This window comes from Eublepharis macularius, chromosome 5 (assembly GCF_028583425.1).
Source record: "Eublepharis macularius isolate TG4126 chromosome 5, MPM_Emac_v1.0, whole genome shotgun sequence".
In the NCBI taxonomy this organism is placed as follows: domain Eukaryota; kingdom Metazoa; phylum Chordata; class Lepidosauria; order Squamata; family Eublepharidae; genus Eublepharis; species Eublepharis macularius.
This window is the reverse complement of record NC_072794.1, coordinates 104,458,980-104,477,342: the sequence shown is the minus strand read 5'-3', so window position 1 is coordinate 104,477,342 and position 18,363 is coordinate 104,458,980. Positions and strand designations below refer to the sequence as shown.

General features: G+C 43.1%; 1 protein-coding gene across 4 annotated transcripts in view; it reads left to right on the top strand.

Annotated features, from left to right (window-relative positions):
* TEAD3 (TEA domain transcription factor 3) overlaps positions 1-17,345 on the top strand; it is a 92,338-nt gene extending 74,993 nt beyond the window's left edge. For all 4 annotated transcript variants that reach the window (XM_054980066.1, XM_054980067.1, XM_054980065.1 and 1 more), the window contains 7 exons: positions 3,313-3,356; positions 5,062-5,123; positions 6,220-6,353; positions 6,679-6,852; positions 9,489-9,629; positions 10,635-10,787; positions 13,154-17,345. In XM_054980066.1, coding sequence (XP_054836041.1) covers positions 3,313-3,356; positions 5,062-5,123; positions 6,220-6,353; positions 6,679-6,852; positions 9,489-9,629; positions 10,635-10,787; positions 13,154-13,267 — 822 coding nt within the window. In that variant the 3' untranslated portion in view covers positions 13,268-17,345. The remainder of the gene's footprint in view (positions 1-3,312; positions 3,357-5,061; positions 5,124-6,219; positions 6,354-6,678; positions 6,853-9,488; positions 9,630-10,634; positions 10,788-13,153) is intronic.
* Positions 17,346-18,363: the final 1,018 nt, after the last annotated feature.

Sequence of the window (18,363 nt, the reverse complement as noted above, 5' to 3'; positions counted from 1 at the left end):
ACTTCCCTGGAAGGGTAGGGGGCTCATTGTGATGCCGTTTCTGTCAACAGTTTTTAGTCAGAGGATGAGAAGGCATGTCATATTAATTTACTCAAGCTGTCAGCAGTTTATCGTGCACTTAACTCTCTTGCAGATATGGTATCCCACAAAAGAGTCCAGGTCTTTACAGGCAATACAGCAACTGTATTCTATATAAACAAGCAAGATGGTACAGCTTCCAAGACACTCTGCACAGAGACTATCTGCTTGTGGGAGAGGACCATAACACATGGTACTACTCTGTACACCCTACATATTGTGGGATCCCACCATTCCAGAGTGGACTGGCTCAGCAGGTTGGGCTGTTTTCACCATGAGTGGGTCCTCGCAGACAAGTATGTCAATCAAATTTTTCAGCAGTAGGGTTTCCCAGAAGTTGACCTTTTTGGCACTCAGGACAATACAAAGACCTCCTGCTTCTGCTTGAGAGGAAGCAGCAGCTTGGCTTCATTAGGAGATGCCTTTCAGATTCTGTGGACGGGAACATTGTTCTACGCCTTCCCACAGGGTAGTATGCAAAATCCAGACAGACTGGACCAGGTGCATCCTCATAGTCCCATTCTGGCCATGGCAACACTGGTTCCACACACTCAAGCACTTAGCCAAGGGGAATTGTGTTCACTTACCATTGGCACTAGACTTACTTCATTTTGGTCAGATGTTGCATCGTGATCTAGGCAGGCTGCATCTGACAGCATGGTTCCTCAAACACTAGGGTTGCATTCTTCTGGCAAATATTTTACTGAATGCTCGCAAACTGTCCACTAGAAGATCTTATACCCTTAAGTGGAACATGTTTGTGCTTTGGGCTGATGCTAAAGGAATAGCCCCTAACACCTGTTTGTCTAATGTCTGGTTTGGCCTCTTCATCTGTTAAAATCCACTTAGCTGCCATTTCCACTGTCCATACTGGTATAGATGAGAAAACAATATTTTCACACTATATAATTTGTACCCTATTATACCACAATGGTACCTCTGCCTGGTTTTAGCCAGGCTGATGTTAAAACCATTTGAGTCATTGGCAACGTGCTTTTTACCTCCCCTTTCCTCTAAGGTGGCCTTCTTGCTAGCTATTACATCAGCCAGGAGAGTTAGTGAGCTCCAAAATTCCTACAGGTGTATCCTGACAAAGTGGTTATATTTACTAGTTTGTAGTTCTTACTCAAGGTAGTATCCAGATTTCATGTGTCTCAAAGCATAACTCTCCCATTGTTTTTTCCCCAACCCAATAACTTCACAAGAACATACACTACACATTTTGGATGTGAGCTGTTTTATTTTATATAGACAGAACTCAATCCTTTCAGAAGGACTCTGCATTTTTTTGTTTGCCATTCTGACACCAATAAAGGCAAAGCTGCACCATTTCAGACAATATCTAGATGGATGGTACTTGCTATTAAAATGTGTTATAAGTCTACTCAAGTTCTTTGCCTGTTTACTCTGTGTGCCCATTCAGCAGGAGCACAAGCTGCCTCTGCTGCATTCCTTCGAGGGACACTACTGGTGGACATCTGTCAGGCTGTCAGTGGATACTTTTGTCAAACACTGCACAGTGGACGTTAACTCTAGAAGAGAAACAGTAGTGGACCAAGCAGTCCTACAGTCTTCCTTCGTCTGAGAGCATCACCCCACCTCTTTGATGAGTAGCTTGCTATTCTCCCAATGTGGGACTGCACTGAAGACCATAGATGAAAACAGGGTTGCACTTACCTGTAACTGTTGTTCATCCAGGTTTTTGTGCAGGCACACATTCCTTCCTGCCCCACTGTGAGCTCTCTGTAGGACGTTGTTGAGGAGTTTGTGGCAGCACAAAACTGAGGGAAAAGGGGGCAACCTTTCTATACCATGTGATCATTTGAGTGGGGAAACTGCTCTGGAGCAGTCCAGGGGGGAGGGGTCACCACCTCAATAGCCTAAAAGCTAAGAAAACCCTGTTCTGAGTGACTGCCCTGTGCAAGCGCAGTTCGCCCAATGGGGACTTCACGAAGACCTAGATGAACAACAGTTGCAGGTAAGCGCAATCCTGTTATCAAGCCTTCCCTTCAATGTCTGTTACACATAAAAAATTCCACACCTCCTTACTCCCCACCCCCACCCCACACACTCTGTATAAAAACAGAACAAATGCTGGGCCAGCTCAACCATTTGGGCCCCCCAAGTGGCCAAGGCACAGGACTGCAGCAGTGGCAGCACAGATGTGGGAGGGGGAAGCCTCTTTACTTCCTTGCCACTCCTTATAGAGCCATTGAGCTCCAGAAGCATTACCTCTGTAGCTTGACCTGAAATCAAGGGGCCACATAGGCCAGAGTAGTGAGAGCTTTCTCCTTGCCACTGGCTACTTGGCTCCAGGGCAGGAGAGAGATAAAGGCTTTGCGTTAAAAAAAACTTCCATCTTTGGCCTGCTATCAGAACTTGCTGTTGACCTTCTTCCTCTCTCCCACCTGCCCATAATCAGAGGGTCTTTAATGTCTTTTGGAAGCCCTGCCCTGACCTTATCAATCCAATTTGGGATGGTAATAACAACAACAACATTTGATTAATATACCACCCTTCAGGATGACTTAACACCCACTCAGAGAGGTTTACGAAGTATGATGTTATTATCTCCACAACAAAACACGCTGTGAGGTGGATGTGGCTGAGAGAGCTAGAAGCTGTGACTGACCCAAGGTCACCCAGCTGGTGTCAAGTGGAGGAGTGAGAAATCAAACACGGTTCTCCAGATTGGAGTCCTGCGCTCTTAACCACTACACCAAACTGGAGCTTCTCAATCCTCCTATGATTACAGTCAGAGAAAGAGAGAGTGAACAGAGGGGAGCAGAGGGAAGGGATAAGATGGCCAAGGAAGTTGAGGGCTACTGTGGCAAAATGGGTGCCCCCATGCCACCCCAAGCTCCTTATGCCACACAAACCAGCCCTGTACACATAGGATCCCTCCAAACCCCCAAGAAAGCTTCCTTGTCTAATTCTTCTCTGCTCCATAAACACCACGAAACTGTGGCAAATCTGATCCAGAATTTCCCCCTAGAAGTTCACTGGAGAATGGGGAAATGCTCTGGCTTTGTGTGAAACTCAACAATGCTCCCATCCTAGCTTTTCTCAGCTTTGTAGTCAAAACATTTCCAAGCCACAGAAAATATTACATAGGCTGGATATTACTTTACATTGCAATAAAACCCCTTAAGTTGCTTTGATCTGAGCAATGGAGGCTAGAAAATCAGTTATCTGGAATACCTCTGATCTTGTTTTCTGTGTTCAATTCCTTAGTTTTGGAGTGGGCCTCTCCCAGGACAGTCTGGACCTTCTCAGGAGTAAGTAAAGACATTTGGTAGTTTTGAATATATATTTCAGCAAATATCTACGTAGAATTTGGAATTGTGTTTCTTAAGCAAAATACTGTGGTGGTGTTCCTGAATTGTTTCACAGAAGTTGATGTTAGTTTGCTGTGCCCCTGAGCAAGCTGCTAATTTGTTCCCAGGTTTTTAAACTACTGTATTCAAAGGCTTCCAATGGAAGGACTGATTTGAGCCTATGTATTTGTGATACAGATGTTAGATGGAAACTGACCCAACTCAAGGCTGCTGTAGGCAAGGTGCTTGTTTGAAAACTCCCCCCATTCAAAAATAGTGTGTCGCTTCAAAAGCCATGGCGGAGGCTGTTTCCATGTGACGGTGCTTCTCTATGCAGCTCTGCAAAGGCAGAGGCATTTGTACTGGCAACAAGGCATTTAGATTTCCCCCCTCACTTTCCTTGCCTTAGCCCTCCATGGCTGCCACTCTCCCAGCCCCCTGCCCCGGTCCTTAAACAGAATAGCTGAAGGGAAGCCAAGACAGAGAAAACCTCCTGGTATAAGAGAAAGAAATACTAAATGAATGTTTGCTGATCTGATCTGGTGAGCTTTTGACATGACAATCTACCTCTGTGACACGTGAACACACAATGTGGCAGCTGCATACAGTTCTGCTGAGTTATCCATATTTGAGGTTGGCGCAAAATGTACAGAACAGCCTATGTGTAGGTGTTAGTGATGGCTATGTGAAAAGTACTTGGGGTACAACTGTACAAAATGTCCATGGATAATAGATTTTTTTAAAAAACCTGTTCTGTTTATCATTTGAAATGGGAATCAGCCCTCCATCCCTCATACCGCGAGCCTTTGAATTATTCATTTTAAAAAATCACCTTGTCTGAGATCTTCTAATACACGGAAGAAATGTGCTATTCAGGGTAGACTAATATAGATCTCATGCGAGAGCTCAGTCATGTTCTATTTACTTAGCTATACCTACCACCATTTACCCAGAGGTCTCAATGTTGTCCTTGGTCCCAATCTTTGCTGCTACAGTGTGAACATCTCTCTGTCCATCTATTGAAGTGGATTTCTTTGTATTAAGAGGAAGAAAAGTTACTTGCAGGGATGACTTCTAACCTACTGAATGACATATTTGGCTATTTCAGCTTTTCCATTATAAATACTTCAGCACAAAAATAAATTAATAAATAGCCCTCAGAAAGTAGTTGTTTGCTGTTGATAAGCAACAAGTGAATACCAATAAGTAGACCAACAGGCAGAAGATCTGCTGCCTAGATGATGGTGGTCAGGCTCCCATGAATTGGTTGCATTGTCTGAAGTGCTCCTGTTCTGATTCCTGCTGTCCATATAGTAGGAAAAGCAGCTCAGGGACAAACACTGAGAAGTGATGGTTTTGGATCTGGGAAAAGCTCTTACTGGTTTCTCTTAACGAGAGCCAACTGGTGTGATGGAGAGAGTGTCAGACTAGGTCCAGGGAGAACTTGGGTGACCTGGGCCTATCTGCTCTCTCTCTCTCAACTTAATGTTCCTCACAGGGTGACTGTGAAGATAAAATGGGGGAGGGGTAAGAATAAAATCTTACGAATTCATAACAATAAAGAGATATGTCCATCTTTGACTGATTTGAGGTAGAGGAGGATAGGAGGAAAGCTTATAGAATAAAATTCTGACTAACCTGCTTCACCATTTATTTTATTTTCCAGCATTAAACCTTTTACACAACCAGCCTACCCCATCCAGCCACCCATGCCTCCATCACTAGCCAGTAAGTGATTTGGTTCACTTTGTTTCTCCAACTGTTTCCCTCAAATTTTTATCAATTTCTCTCCTCCCATTCTTATCTCACTTTACTTATACACACAGCTTTAGCTCAGGTCCTCTTCAAGCTTGAATTTTTGTTTCTCATCCATCCAGGATAGTAGATTTCTCCTACTTCTTTCAGAGACTTTGCCCATCTTTTAAAGTCTTTTTTTAAAAATGGAGTTTATTAGTCTATTCTAGAGTGCTGCTGGCAGAAAAGTGGTTCCAGTCTTTGTATGGCATAGTTGTATTTGCAAGGACTTTTTGCAGAGGACTCAGATTCCCTGTGTGAGTGAATCTAATTCTTCAAGCTCTGTGCTCCCCCATCTGGGACAACACGTCCCTTGTCCATCTTCACAAGACCTGGCTCGTTTGAACAGCCATGCCTTTACCATCAAGGTTGCAATATATTTGCAAGGAGTGTGGAGCATTTGAATACTAATACCGAAGTACAGCAAAAGTTTTTATGTAGAAGATTGAGAAATTCTGTGCAGATTAACTCCCTTTCTCACCAGTTATTCCCAATCTTATCATTTTGTGCAAAAAATATGACAAATTTCAGAGGAATAGTAGTCTGCTGCAGCCTGGACTGCAAAGAGCTCAAACGCCATATCTATGTGGGGGGAAATCATTTAACCTTTTAGGCTACCCTTTGAATTCTTCATGTTGAGTGCAGAAATCTGCCTTATACTGATTATCGTAGCTCAGCATTGTCTGCTGTGACTGGCACTGAGTTTCTAGGGTTTCAGACAGAAACAGGCCTTTCATAGCACATTTAACTGGCGATAACAAGGGCTAAACCTGGGACCTTTGGCATGCAAAGCAGATGCTGAATCTCTGAGCCACTGCTCCTCCCTAAAGCCATGCTGTTAGGGATGAGATTTGAATCCATACTTCCCTTCAGAGACAAGAACACTGCAAAAGGGAGCAATGCTATGCTTTCAGTTCGGTGTCTTAAACCACTTGGCTATTCAAAAGCCTAACAGCAGGTTTCTCCTCACCTTTAAAGCTGAAATCTCCTCTAAAGTGCTTTGAAATGTTGGAACGCTTTCTCTTTCTAGGCTACGAGCCGCTGGCTCCTCTCCCACCTGCTGCCTCGGCTGTGCCAGTCTGGCAGGATCGTACGATTGCCTCCACTAAGCTGCGGCTCCTTGAGTATTCAGCATTCATGGAAGTGCAGCGTGACCCAGAAACGGTAAGACTTAGGAAAGAGTGGACCTGCCATCAGTCCAGGCTGAGGATGTGAATGGAGCTTTCCTGCTCTTAAAAGCAGCAGGTTCCTGCAGCTGGGACCTAAGGCTGACTTCCTGCTGCTTCTGTGTGCAAGACAGCCATTACAGTGACTCCTTTGGAGTGCATTAGGCCATTAGTAGTGGTGTGCAATAAGAGAGCTGAGTTTTGAATTTCCTGTGCAGCATCAGCAGGAACATCTGATTCCCTTCGTTGTGGCAGAATCTTTGTTGTGGGGAATGGTACCATCTGCTCCCACATGTTTACACCCCATGTTTCTCCCCCTACAGTATAGCAAGCACCTCTTTGTGCATATTGGGCAGACAAACCCCTCCTACAGTGACCCTCTACTGGAAGCAGTGGACATCCGCCAGATCTATGACAAGTTTCCTGAGAAGAAAGGTGGCCTGAAGGAGCTCTATGAGAGGGGACCTCAGAACTCTTTTTTCCTAGTGAAGTTCTGGGTAAGAACCAAGCAGGGCTGAAAACCAAACAGTGCTGTTGAAAACCCGTTCTTGGGATTCTTATGCTCAGACTAGACACATCTTTTAACTTGTTGAGCCTGGTTTTCCCATACCTGACTCATGTTCCTGCAGTCACACAACAGCTACAGGGAGCTGCTTTTTAAAGACTCAAAGGGTCACAGTCTGCTTAGGATCATGGCATGGGGAGTAGGGGAGAGGCTCCTGCCTTCCCACTGTGCAGTTTTCCTGAACTCCTGGGAGGAGTGTTATTTGTCCCATTTTGGAGTTGCACAGAATTAAAAGTTGTAACATTGAGTTGGAGCCTTAGTTGCCTTAGATTAGATAAGAGGTGAGAATACTATTCATCAGATTGATTGGGTAGGCAATGAGACCAGAGGATCTTGCTGTGGATAATTTCCATTTTCTTCTACTCTGAATTTAGACAGTGCATAAGCCAGCCAGCCCAGTATCAAACAAATTTTGCATTGGGTATGGTCTCACCAGCTTTTGTATACTAAATACACTTGGGCTAGGTGTCAAGATAGGAGGCAGTACCAAATAATGGGAACCTTGAAGGAATGTCAAAATCTTGTTAATAGAGTACTGTCAGGTTAAATAAAAACCATTGCCTTGTCTAGTAGGTGTTCTGGTTCCCATAGCACATGCTGTATGAATTGTTGGCTTCTGTATTTGTTTTGCCTACATTTTCTGGTGATACTTCACCTATCTTGAACCTGTTAGGTATGTGCTAAATACACCAATATTGCCATTCTGCTCCACACCCTTTGTCTAAGAACAGTTTTTGTTTCAGCTTAGAGTAGTGAATACTAACATGATGCCCATGAGAGCCCTGGGATCCACTGATGTGTTTCCTGGTCCCCACTTGCTTCTTCATCCCCCAAACAAAATGCTGATCCTGGTTTTCTTCCATTCCACTGGAATAGGAGGTGCTTCAGAAGAACCCAGGAGACAGCACTATGTCTGCAGATAGCACCAATTTGGACACTTCGGCTCCATTATAGGAATATGCTTGGCTTGGAACCTCTTTAATATTTGTTGAACTGCACAACATTTTAATATTGGACCCAGACCCCCTTGGAAGCCATTTTGTTATTGGTTCTCCCTGTTCCCATGGCGGTCATTTTATTTTGGCAACTATTCTAGAAGTACCCATAGGTTTAATAAGAGTGGGGACTTTGACATAGAGTATATGCTGAGCATCTTCATCTGCTCAGCTTTTGGCTAAAAAAATGTGAAGTAGTGGGGTGCAGTGAAAAATGCTTGGACCAATTTTGAAACTTGGATGCAAGTTGCAGTTCCCTTGTGCACCTCTAGGAGGAGGCCTTGGGCAAGTCACATATTCTACACTGCCATCTGCACAATAATGACTTGCCTTGAATGGTCATACGAGGTTCAGTGAGGTGCAGGTTATGATTTTTTTTTTAAAAAAAACAACATTAAATAGCTGCATGTTTTGCTTCTGGTTGCTTTTTAATTTTTCACTGTGTTAATTTTAAAAAATTCTAGCCTATCCTCTTTCACTGGGAAACAACAGCCAAACTACATCAAGGGCTGATTTTCCTCTTGATTGTTCAAATCAAATTTTTATTATATGGTCAAAGACCAGCATAGATGAGGTACTAACACAAGGTTAAATTATTGGTAAAAAACAGCAAAAGTTAAAATAGGCAGTAACAGGGCTCATTTGGAGGGGGAACGCACCGGAATGGTGTTCCAGAACATCTGAAAAGAGATCACGTGGGTTTTGGCCCTGCCCACGTGATTCCTTTTCCTCCCTGCTGCCTCCCCACTTCCCATGTCTTTAGCAGCAGGCAGCGGCAGAGGCAGCAGCAGCACCCCCCCCCCATCACCGCCTCCTGGATTCCCTGGTAGGAACCCAGGGTGGGGGCGGCCGCAAGGCCTGTCCTCCGGGCCTGCAAGCAGTGAGGGCTCTCCAGAGGAGGGTAAGCTGCTTTCAGTTCATTCTGCTTTATTTTCAGGAAATTCCTGGAGATTTTTGGGGAAAGGGGCCTGAGGGGTGGGTGTTGCGTTCTGACACACTTCCGGTGATGTCTGAGGTGTGTGACATATGCAAATCAGTTATGCCAACAACACACTTCTGGTGATGGCAAGGGGCGTGGGATATGCTAATGTGTTCCTGCCGTTCTTTTTCTACAAAATGACTCCTGGGCAGTAATATAAATAGACAATAATGTAAATGGGTGGTATTTACATAAACCTCGATAACGAAGGCAACTGACAGATTTTATAGGCTGTTGCACAAAATTTTGCAACTGAGGCCATAGTTGTTGGATTTCCATCTTCTAGTAGTAACCTAACATATTCCAAGCTCATTCTTCCAGGTATTCTATTGATCAAAGGGGTGATGGTCTTAATACAAGCATCTTGATAGAAGGAACAATGTAGAAGAACGTGATCTGCAGTCTGTTTCTCCTTCATAAATAGCTGTATGAATTATTAGTAATATCACATGGATACACGTTTCATGTCAGCATCTTTTCCTCAGTGCATGCATTCCAAAACTCTGTCAAAAACCTGCTGTTCCCTAACAGAAATTAATGATGCCTTATAATTCACCTTTGATTTGTAATACCTCCTTCCTGCCATTGTTCCAGGCGGATCTGAACAGCACCATTCAGGATGGTCCTGGTGCTTTTTATGGTGTGAGCAGTCAGTATAGCAGCGCAGAAAATATGACCATCACAGTCTCCACTAAGGTGTGCTCCTTTGGAAAGCAAGTAGTCGAGAAGGTGGAGGTGAGTCCTGAGGTTATGTGTATGTGGGACCAGCAGGATGGGGATGGTATAGAGAGGGAGAACTCCCTATTTGTCAATATGGGATAGGAAGTTATGGCTCTTTTCCAGCTATAATAAGGAAACTTAAAACTGAAAGGGGAAGGTGGTTTGAATCTTGTAGTTGCTATAGCTGGGTGGGTTCGAAGATTAATGAAAGTACCTGATTATACCCTGGATTCCATATGTATATCTGTGGATATTGCTTTTTTTGCAATACTAATCATCCACAGCTGCATTTTCCTGTGTAGACACACAATCCAGAAGCAAATGATTACTATAGTGCAATCATAGCAGCATATCCAGTGATGTGTGGAGGCAGCTCTATTGTTTCCAGTATCTAGAGAAACTTTTTCCTCCTTTGAGTTCTGGATTGCTTCATGTCTCCAGTTCTCCTGGGTCCATCTACCTTGCCATCATCCACTGTGTCCTCTGTGTCATAGATTCCAGTTGCATAGATTCTATTTCCTGTGTCATAGATTCCACTTGCCATCATCCTCTGTGTCCTCTGTGTTGTAGATTCCACTGTCAGCTTTTTGTTTGTTTGTTTGTTTATAATTTACCTTTCTCACTGAGACTCAAGGCAGATTACACAGTGTGAGTTAATACAGTCAATTCCAAGGACATCTCAATAAACAATGTAATAGGGTATATAAATGCAAATTTGCAAAGATTTAAAAAACAGGCAGAAATCCAATATACAGAGCTGAAGAAATGCTGAAGCAGGGCATTAGTTTTTCTAAGACTGACATATTAAACAACATAGAACTACCCAGTAGAATCATACTAAAGCAACAGATAGCACATAGTAGTAAAGTCTATGGTCCCCATCTCTTTACTGATGCATCTCTTTGAGACCACTACCTTAGAGTATAGCCCCCCTATCAGAGTAAAAAACCTTGAATAATTCAGTTTTGCATCCTTTTTTGTGCATGAGATTTGATGTCTTTGCTGTGTTTTTTTATACAGACTGAATATGCACGAATGGAAAATGGACGGTTTGTCTACCGAATCCATCGGTCCCCTATGTGCGAGTATATGATCAACTTCATCCATAAACTCAAACACCTCCCAGAAAAATACATGATGAACAGCGTCCTGGAGAATTTCACCATCCTGCAGGTAAAAAACCTGTTCCTCCCCCCCTTTATAACTGTTCCCAGGTGATTTAAGGTTTTTACCAGCCTCTTGAATTGTGCCAAGAAGCAAATGGGCAGTCAGCATAGTTGTTAAAATTGGTGAGATACATTCCCTGTAGTCTACAGCAGCCAGTAATCATGTTACCACATTTTGCACCAGCCAGAATTTCTGAACAGTCTTCAAAGGCAGCCGTGCAATGAATGCATTACAGAAAGCCAGTCCCTATATGTGATCAGAGGCTTGATAACAGTCACGAGATCACACCTCTCAAAGAAGGGCCATACTTAGTGCACCAGCTGAAGTTGGTAAAAGACACTACATGCCACAGATGATACCAGAGGTCCCATCTGCAGGCACAAATCTACTAGCATCCCCCAATCTGCCAACCTGCTCTTTTACACGAAGTTCTACCCAGATGTCATCAATATGCTGATGATTTCCAACTATCTATCTCTCTATCCCAATCCCCTGGTGATATGGTAGAGGGTTTTGGCCAATGTCTGACTGCTGTGCTTAAATGGCTGAAAGTGAACAGACTGAAAACGAACACGAAGGGGGAAGGCATTCCTGAAGTGAGGTGCTACCACAGAAAATGTCCTGTCTACTCACCATTTTCCTTATCTCTGAAGTCGGGAACACAGAGAGCAGGACTCGAGAGTCAGATCTTACATGGCAGGCTGGAAAGTGTGGGAGGAGGTGGTCCTTTATGTACCTTGACCCAAAGATCCTTAGAAACAGCACATTGAATTGTGCTGAGAAACAGATGGATAGCCAGTGCAGATCTTTTAGAACAAGGGTGATATGAGCCTTGTAACCAACCCCTGACAATAGCCTGGCTGATGCATTTTGGACCAATTGATATTTCTGGACCGGTTTCAAAGGTAGCCCCACATAGAGCACCTTACCGTAATCTAACTTGAATGTGATTGGAGCATGGATCATTGTGGCTAGATCATGCTTTTTGAGGAATGATCATAGCCAGAGCTGATAAAAGGCCACGTGCCACAGAGAGGACATGAGCCTCCAGCTGTAGGCCAGGATCTAGTAGTACCCCCAAGCTACAAACCTCCTTCAAGGAAGTGCAACGCTCTCCAGGACAGACTGGCTCTGCAATCCAATTGACCAACAGCACCTCAGTCTTGTCTGGAATGAGCTTCAATGTATTAGCCTTCATCCATCTTATTACCTTTTCCAGGCACCTGTTCAAGACTTCCACAGACCTAGCTGTTAAAGAGAAATACAGCTGGGTGTCAGCTACATATTGGTGACACTTCACTCTAGATCTTCAGATGACCTGTCCTGGTGGTTTCATGTAGATGTTTAAATAATATGGGGGATAAGATGGAACCTTGTGGGACCCCACTGCATAAATGCCATGGGGCTGAGCAGTAGCCTGCCAACACCACCTTTTGGAATCAGTTACTCGAGTAAGAGCAGAACCGCCAAAGCACAGTGCCCCCCACGCCCGGCCCAGCCAGCCTCTCCAGAAGGATCCCATGGCTGTGGGTCTCAAAAGCCACTGAGAGGTCCAAGAGAATCAACAGGGATGCTCTCCTCCATCACTCTCCCAGCAGAGAGTGATGGAGGAGAGCGTGATTCTACTCATCAGCAGAGATTATTTACAGATGCCCTGTTCCGTGTGCATTCACCTTGGGGAATAAGGTCGTTGGCCACAAGCAATAAGACCTTCTAGCACCTTGACTTTGGAGCTCCCTCTACATAACTATGGGCTTAGCAATAAGCTTTTGGTACTACAGAAATCTATCCACCTATTGCTGCATCAAAACCAGTATATTGGGTTTTATCCAGCTATAATTTTCTGCTAATGAAGGAAGGAACTTTTCTGTTAATGGAATGGAACAGAACTTTTTTGCTCCCACCTCCAGCTGTAGTTCACTAAGTTCTCCAAAACGCTACTCCAGGGACCATCAGGAACAGCATGAGGGGTGAATTCAGGGTCTGCAGTGGGAGGTGGGAAATTAGTGGTGGGGGAGGGGACAAACCTTCCATTCCACTGATAGAAAATTACACTGAATCAAACCTATTGTGCTTGGATAATCATACCTGATTAAAAATGCAGTATGAGAAATTAGTGGAAACCAGATTTCTGGATGCTTTGTGGATTATCTTGTCTTTTTAGCTTTTAATTAGAACTTATGTTTCATTTGACAGGAGATGCTTTTTGTAACTTTTATATATAACTGTTGTGTTTCCAGCACAGATAGCTAAATAGGTTAATGAGGTTTTTTTAAAATAAAAGATCAGAGCTATTATATCCTGAAGCCTCATTCCTCCCTGCTCTGTGCCTGTCTTTCTTGGTCTCACTTTGTGCTTTCTTTTACCCTCAGGTTGTTACAAACAGAGATACCCAGGAAACCCTGCTGTGCATAGCCTTTGTTTTCGAGGTCTCCACCAGCGAGCATGGGGCCCAGCATCACGTATACAAGTTGGTTAAAGACTAGAGGCCCCTCTGGGGTGACCAGGCAATTTGAGGGAGAAGTCTTGTCAAGGGAAGCCACCTGTATAGGATGCCTTGACACAAGTCTTTTGAAAGCAAACAACAAAAAGATGCCAAAAAGGACTGTTTCACAATCACAGATGTTTTCTACTTAGGAACATTTTTTTAAACAAACAGAAAAAATACAGGAAACCATAAAGTCGAAGGAGTTCTATCTGAAGGCAGCAGGGGCAGGACTGTCCCTGGAGGCTTAGGTCATCAGTATTTCAGGAGGCGTTATTGCTAAGGCCTGGTGTCTCCAGAGGCCTTTCCCAGCACACAGTACCGCACCACGATCTGGGGAAATGAGACTGTTCCCTTCTTAATATCTGAACATGCCTGGGTTTTGTTTTGGGGTTGTTGTTTTTTTGCTGAAAAGTGGGTTCTGTCCTCAAAACCAAATTATCCTGGTGGCTTTCATCTGCAGAAAAAAGTTTGTGCGGAAGCTGCTGAGGATGTCTGTTCTGAGAAGCAAGAGGAAGTCAAGTGCTGCCTTGCTCTTAGTCAGCTGGTTCCCATTCTGCTTGGGAAACTGACAAAGATGATGAAAACTCTTCTTCAGTCTATTGCTACAGGCTGTGCGTGGAACCAGCACAGGGAATTGGCAGAATACATCTTGGAGCAGCACATAACCATTTCATTAATTATAAGAAAGTGATTTTGTTCCCATGGGGTGCTGGGCATTTTCTGTTGTGGGATCTGACCTGCTACTGCATCTCTTGTTGTGATGTTGGTGGGGAAGGTATAATAGGAGTGTGGCAACCTTATACCCATGTCCCAGATATTTGAGTCATACATGGGAGTATGGCTGCAGAATGAATGAGTATATTTGTCTGAACACCAATGAGAAAAGGAGGCTCTTAAGTGTCTGTGAGATCTATAAAAGGTTAAAGTATGTTTTAGGAGAAAGGAAAAGAGGGATTAGCTGGAGAAAAGCAATTCAGGAAGCTACTTAGTAAAACAGAATGCAGGTTGAAGATAAACAGGCTGGTTCTAGGTGATCTGTGAAATGAAATGGCAGTTTGGAGAAATATTTGGGCTGGTGAAACTAGGGGTGGGGGCGCACAAGGGTTTTTAACTAGCTCTGCCATATCAGAAAAATATGGGAAAATCTTAGACCAAAGTTGTTGCTCTTTGGGCATTGTTTTGGTGAGAGATTCATTTTCCCTTCTGCTTCTCTGTTCCTCTGTAGTTGTCACCCAAGACAGGAGGACAAGCTGTGACTTGTCTCTCCTTTGAATTCTGTACTTCACAGCTAGTATATCCTTGCGGGGGGGGGGGTTGGAGGCTAAAACCAAAGCAAAAACTGAGTAATCTGGAAGGCCAAACCCAGGGATATGCTGACAGGTGGAATGACATAGAATTTGGGTCTGTACATTGTCATTAGAAAGCAGCAGAGTTTGCTGTTGGCAATACTGGGGAAAGTTTCTGTGTAAGGTTTCAGCATGAGTATAAGCCTCTGTTCCTTCAGCCTGGAGTCTAATGCAGTGGGCCCACAATTTAAATTGGTGCTTTTAGGAATCCTGTTACATGAATCGTGCCAAGACCTCAGTGCCCTCACTGCACATGGCACCTCCAGGGCTCTGACCCATTGCTTTTTAGCTATACTTTGTCTTAAATGCTTAGCTTGTAGTTTTAAATAATAGAGGAACTAACAGAATGTGTATGGTTTGTGCCTTTTTCTACCATTGAACTTTTCTTACCTTGTCCTTTAGCTTGGCTACATTACAGTTTTTTTAAAAGGTGGTTGAATTGATATTTTTCTCCTTACTCCTCAGTAAAGGAGATTGCCATGTCTAGCAGGAATTAAAATGTTCTGGTCTAAGTCTGTCTGCTTTTGCAAATCCTAGTACTTGGATGTCTGCCCAGCCTTCAACTTTATCTATTCCTAAGGTGCTGCAAAGAGGGGCTTTACCACCAGAATGGTTTTCATAGTGGCGTCATTATGTGTGGAATGCCACCTCTCCCCTGGGGGAAAAAAGGGGGGTGGCAGTGAGAGGGAGCTGGGAATTCAGGATCGTGTTGGAAAGAAACGTGTGCTAAAAGAAAAACAGAGATACTGAAGATTACACATTTGATGTGTGTCATTAGAACATGAGGCTTGGGTGTAAATGTCAGAGATCTTCCCTTCACATATTTTTTATTTCTCAGAAGATTTTCTTTCCTTGTCTTTACTTGCCATTGTCTGCCTTAGAGGGTAGGAGGTGATGTCACAAATACTGACCTTTTTAAGTAAAAGTCTTGCTGCCCTGCTTTTCCTAGCTGACTTGGGTGTTGCCTTCAGTTTTGGCCTGCATCTCCACTGCATTGTTGGATTAGTACACGCTTCAGCTACTTGGATGATCATCTTTGCCTGGAGGACCAGGAACAAAGGTTTTGGTTGACCCTGACTTTGAGTAGCAGACTGAGAAAGTTCCTACGAGTCTTTGGACTGTCGCTTGAATGCAGTATGCAGCCTGTTATTCTGTGAAGCAACACTGTGAGAACAACTGACAGGGTAGTCTCCCAGTTTTTTGAAGGACCTTTTTAATTAATGTAATTTTTTTTCCTGTGAAGTGTTTTTAATTGATGCCACACAAGGATTTCTGGAAAACTCCACCAGGACATTGAAATGAACACTCCTGTGTCTATTATATGAGACCCTCTAAAATGGTAACACTGATGGGAACGGTACATGGGGCTACTTTGATAGAGCAGCAAGCTACACTGCTTAGAAACAGTACTTTGCCTGTAACGTGTTTCACGCTACTGGGGGATGAGCAACGGGTGCTGGAAGTCCCAGGAAGCACTTGTAAGCAGAGTTCAGATGAACATCTCTTCTGCTCCCTGCCTCCAATATGTTGATCCTGCCACACAGTCTTTCTAGGCAAAGCAGATGGTCACATGCATGATTGTGTATGAATCTTCTGCAAAGCAGGTCTCTGGAGTACCACAACACTGCAGTGCCAGCTCAACATTTAGGTACGTTTGGAGATCCCTTGTGCTTTTGGATAGAGGCACAGCACCCCTGGAATCAACTAACAGTTATAGTAATAAAAGTGGGAGAAGGCATCTTTAGAAAAGGGGTGGGATGTTGAATTCCTTTTCCATTACAGCCAAGATCTGTGCATTTTGCTAGGAGGAGAGGGTTGGTTAGTTTATATGTAGCATGTTTCTTTTCGTTCCTAGATTAAAAACTCTGGGAATTAAGATTAAAACTTTCCCTGTTCTCCTTAGCCCATATACACTAAAACATCCCTTTTCTACTAAACATGCCTTTTAAGAGAGGAGGGCTCATATATGCACAAACTCTCGACTGGGCAGACTTAAGTGTACACATGGGGGAGAGTAGATAAAAACTTTAGTTTTGCCCAACCCCGCATTTCTTTATATATAACCACTTCCTTGTATTTTATCCACAGCCATCTTTGGAGATTGGCTTGAAGTATTTTGCATAACCCACTCCCTTAAACTGGACTGTGTTACATTGCTCATTCTTTTTCTCTCCTTCAATGCATTCGTGTTTTTAGTTTCTGTGCAGAATGCATTTAAATGCTACCCCTCCCAGGTATCTTGCTGCAGAATCCCTTTACCCTTTGGCCTCTAGCTTTCAGGCACAAATGTACATACAAACCACTGCCCATTTTATTTTACTGTCCCAGCAAAGAATGGCAGCAAGGCTAGGGAGATGACAACGGCATAGATCTCTCTTAGCTGGACATAATACAGGTACCCCAAAAGAAAGTACAAGTCCCCCCCACACACACACACATCCCCATGTATTTATGAATTTCACATGAAGTATGTTTTATTTTTTTAAAGACTTTGTAAAGCTTACCAGGGTTATGGTCACCTTTTTAGAGCTCTGTCAGTCCACAGTGTAAAACCGTTTTTATGTATTATATTTTTGTGTATTTTTTTAATCCAGCTGTGATGGGTTGTATCATATAATGTTGTGTTTACTGTATGTCCATCTTCAAATAGATGAGACAGTGGAGCTCCTTAAAAAGCTATGGTCTGCTGAAAATCAATTAAACACATTTGTTCATGGGTTGGCTCAAAAACTTTTGGCATCCATTCTTTTCTCCTTATTTATTCTTGGTTATTATATTCACAAGAAGCAATGACTGGACTCTTTATATTCATAAGGGCCTGTTCTACCAGCAGGAAGTTAATAGGTCTGTATATTCTCTGTGTTCACAAGCTCCCTGTACAAGTGCAGAGTTTTATATTGTGTTCAGAATCCCAATGAATCTCTGTAGTTATCTTTTTCTTGTGGATGTGAAGATAAATGTGAAATTACTGGCAAAATCCTCACATTGGGCTTTTGTACTCCCAGGGGTTTAAAAAAAAAAGGATGAAACAATATTAAAGTGATAAACTTGATTTTGGAAGCAACCTCACTGTGTTCAGTCCAAATAATCTTTTCTTTTTCTAGATCTGGCAAAACTGATTCTAACTTTTTAACAGAAGATGTAGTGCTTGTTATCAGGTATCTTGTGAATCTCACCCCCTCCCCAATATCTCAAACAGTTTGCACCATTGAAAACTAAGGGTTTGTTTTATTAATAAAAGGCAACAAACAAATTGAGAAATATGTAGCAGTCTTAATACAAAGATGGGCAAATGTCTGAAGCATGGGGAGGAAGTAGGCAGCTTTTACAAATAAACTCGTTTTTAATTTGTTAGCACGTAGAACTGTCAAACAAATTGCAAAGTCATGAGGAAGTTAGGTTCACCCCCTGACTGAAGGATCTGCTGTTTCCTTCTGTATTATCTCTCTCTTCCTCATGGCATAGTTCCCACTATTCCTCATGATTAATAGAAGCAGAAAGAAGTGAATTCATAATTTTTTTTAAAAAAATGCAAAATACTTATTAACACAAAGTAGCACATTAACACAAAACCTTGTCTACCTGGAGTGATCTGGAAATCAACAGTCCACTACTTTCTCCTCTAAATAAAAGGTAGTATTAGAGCTTGTTAAAATGTCTTCAAGAACCTTGAGCAATGTCAGACGCTCTCATTAGCTTAAGTGTGAATGTAGCTGCTTTGAGTCAACTGGCACTTGTCAAACAGAAC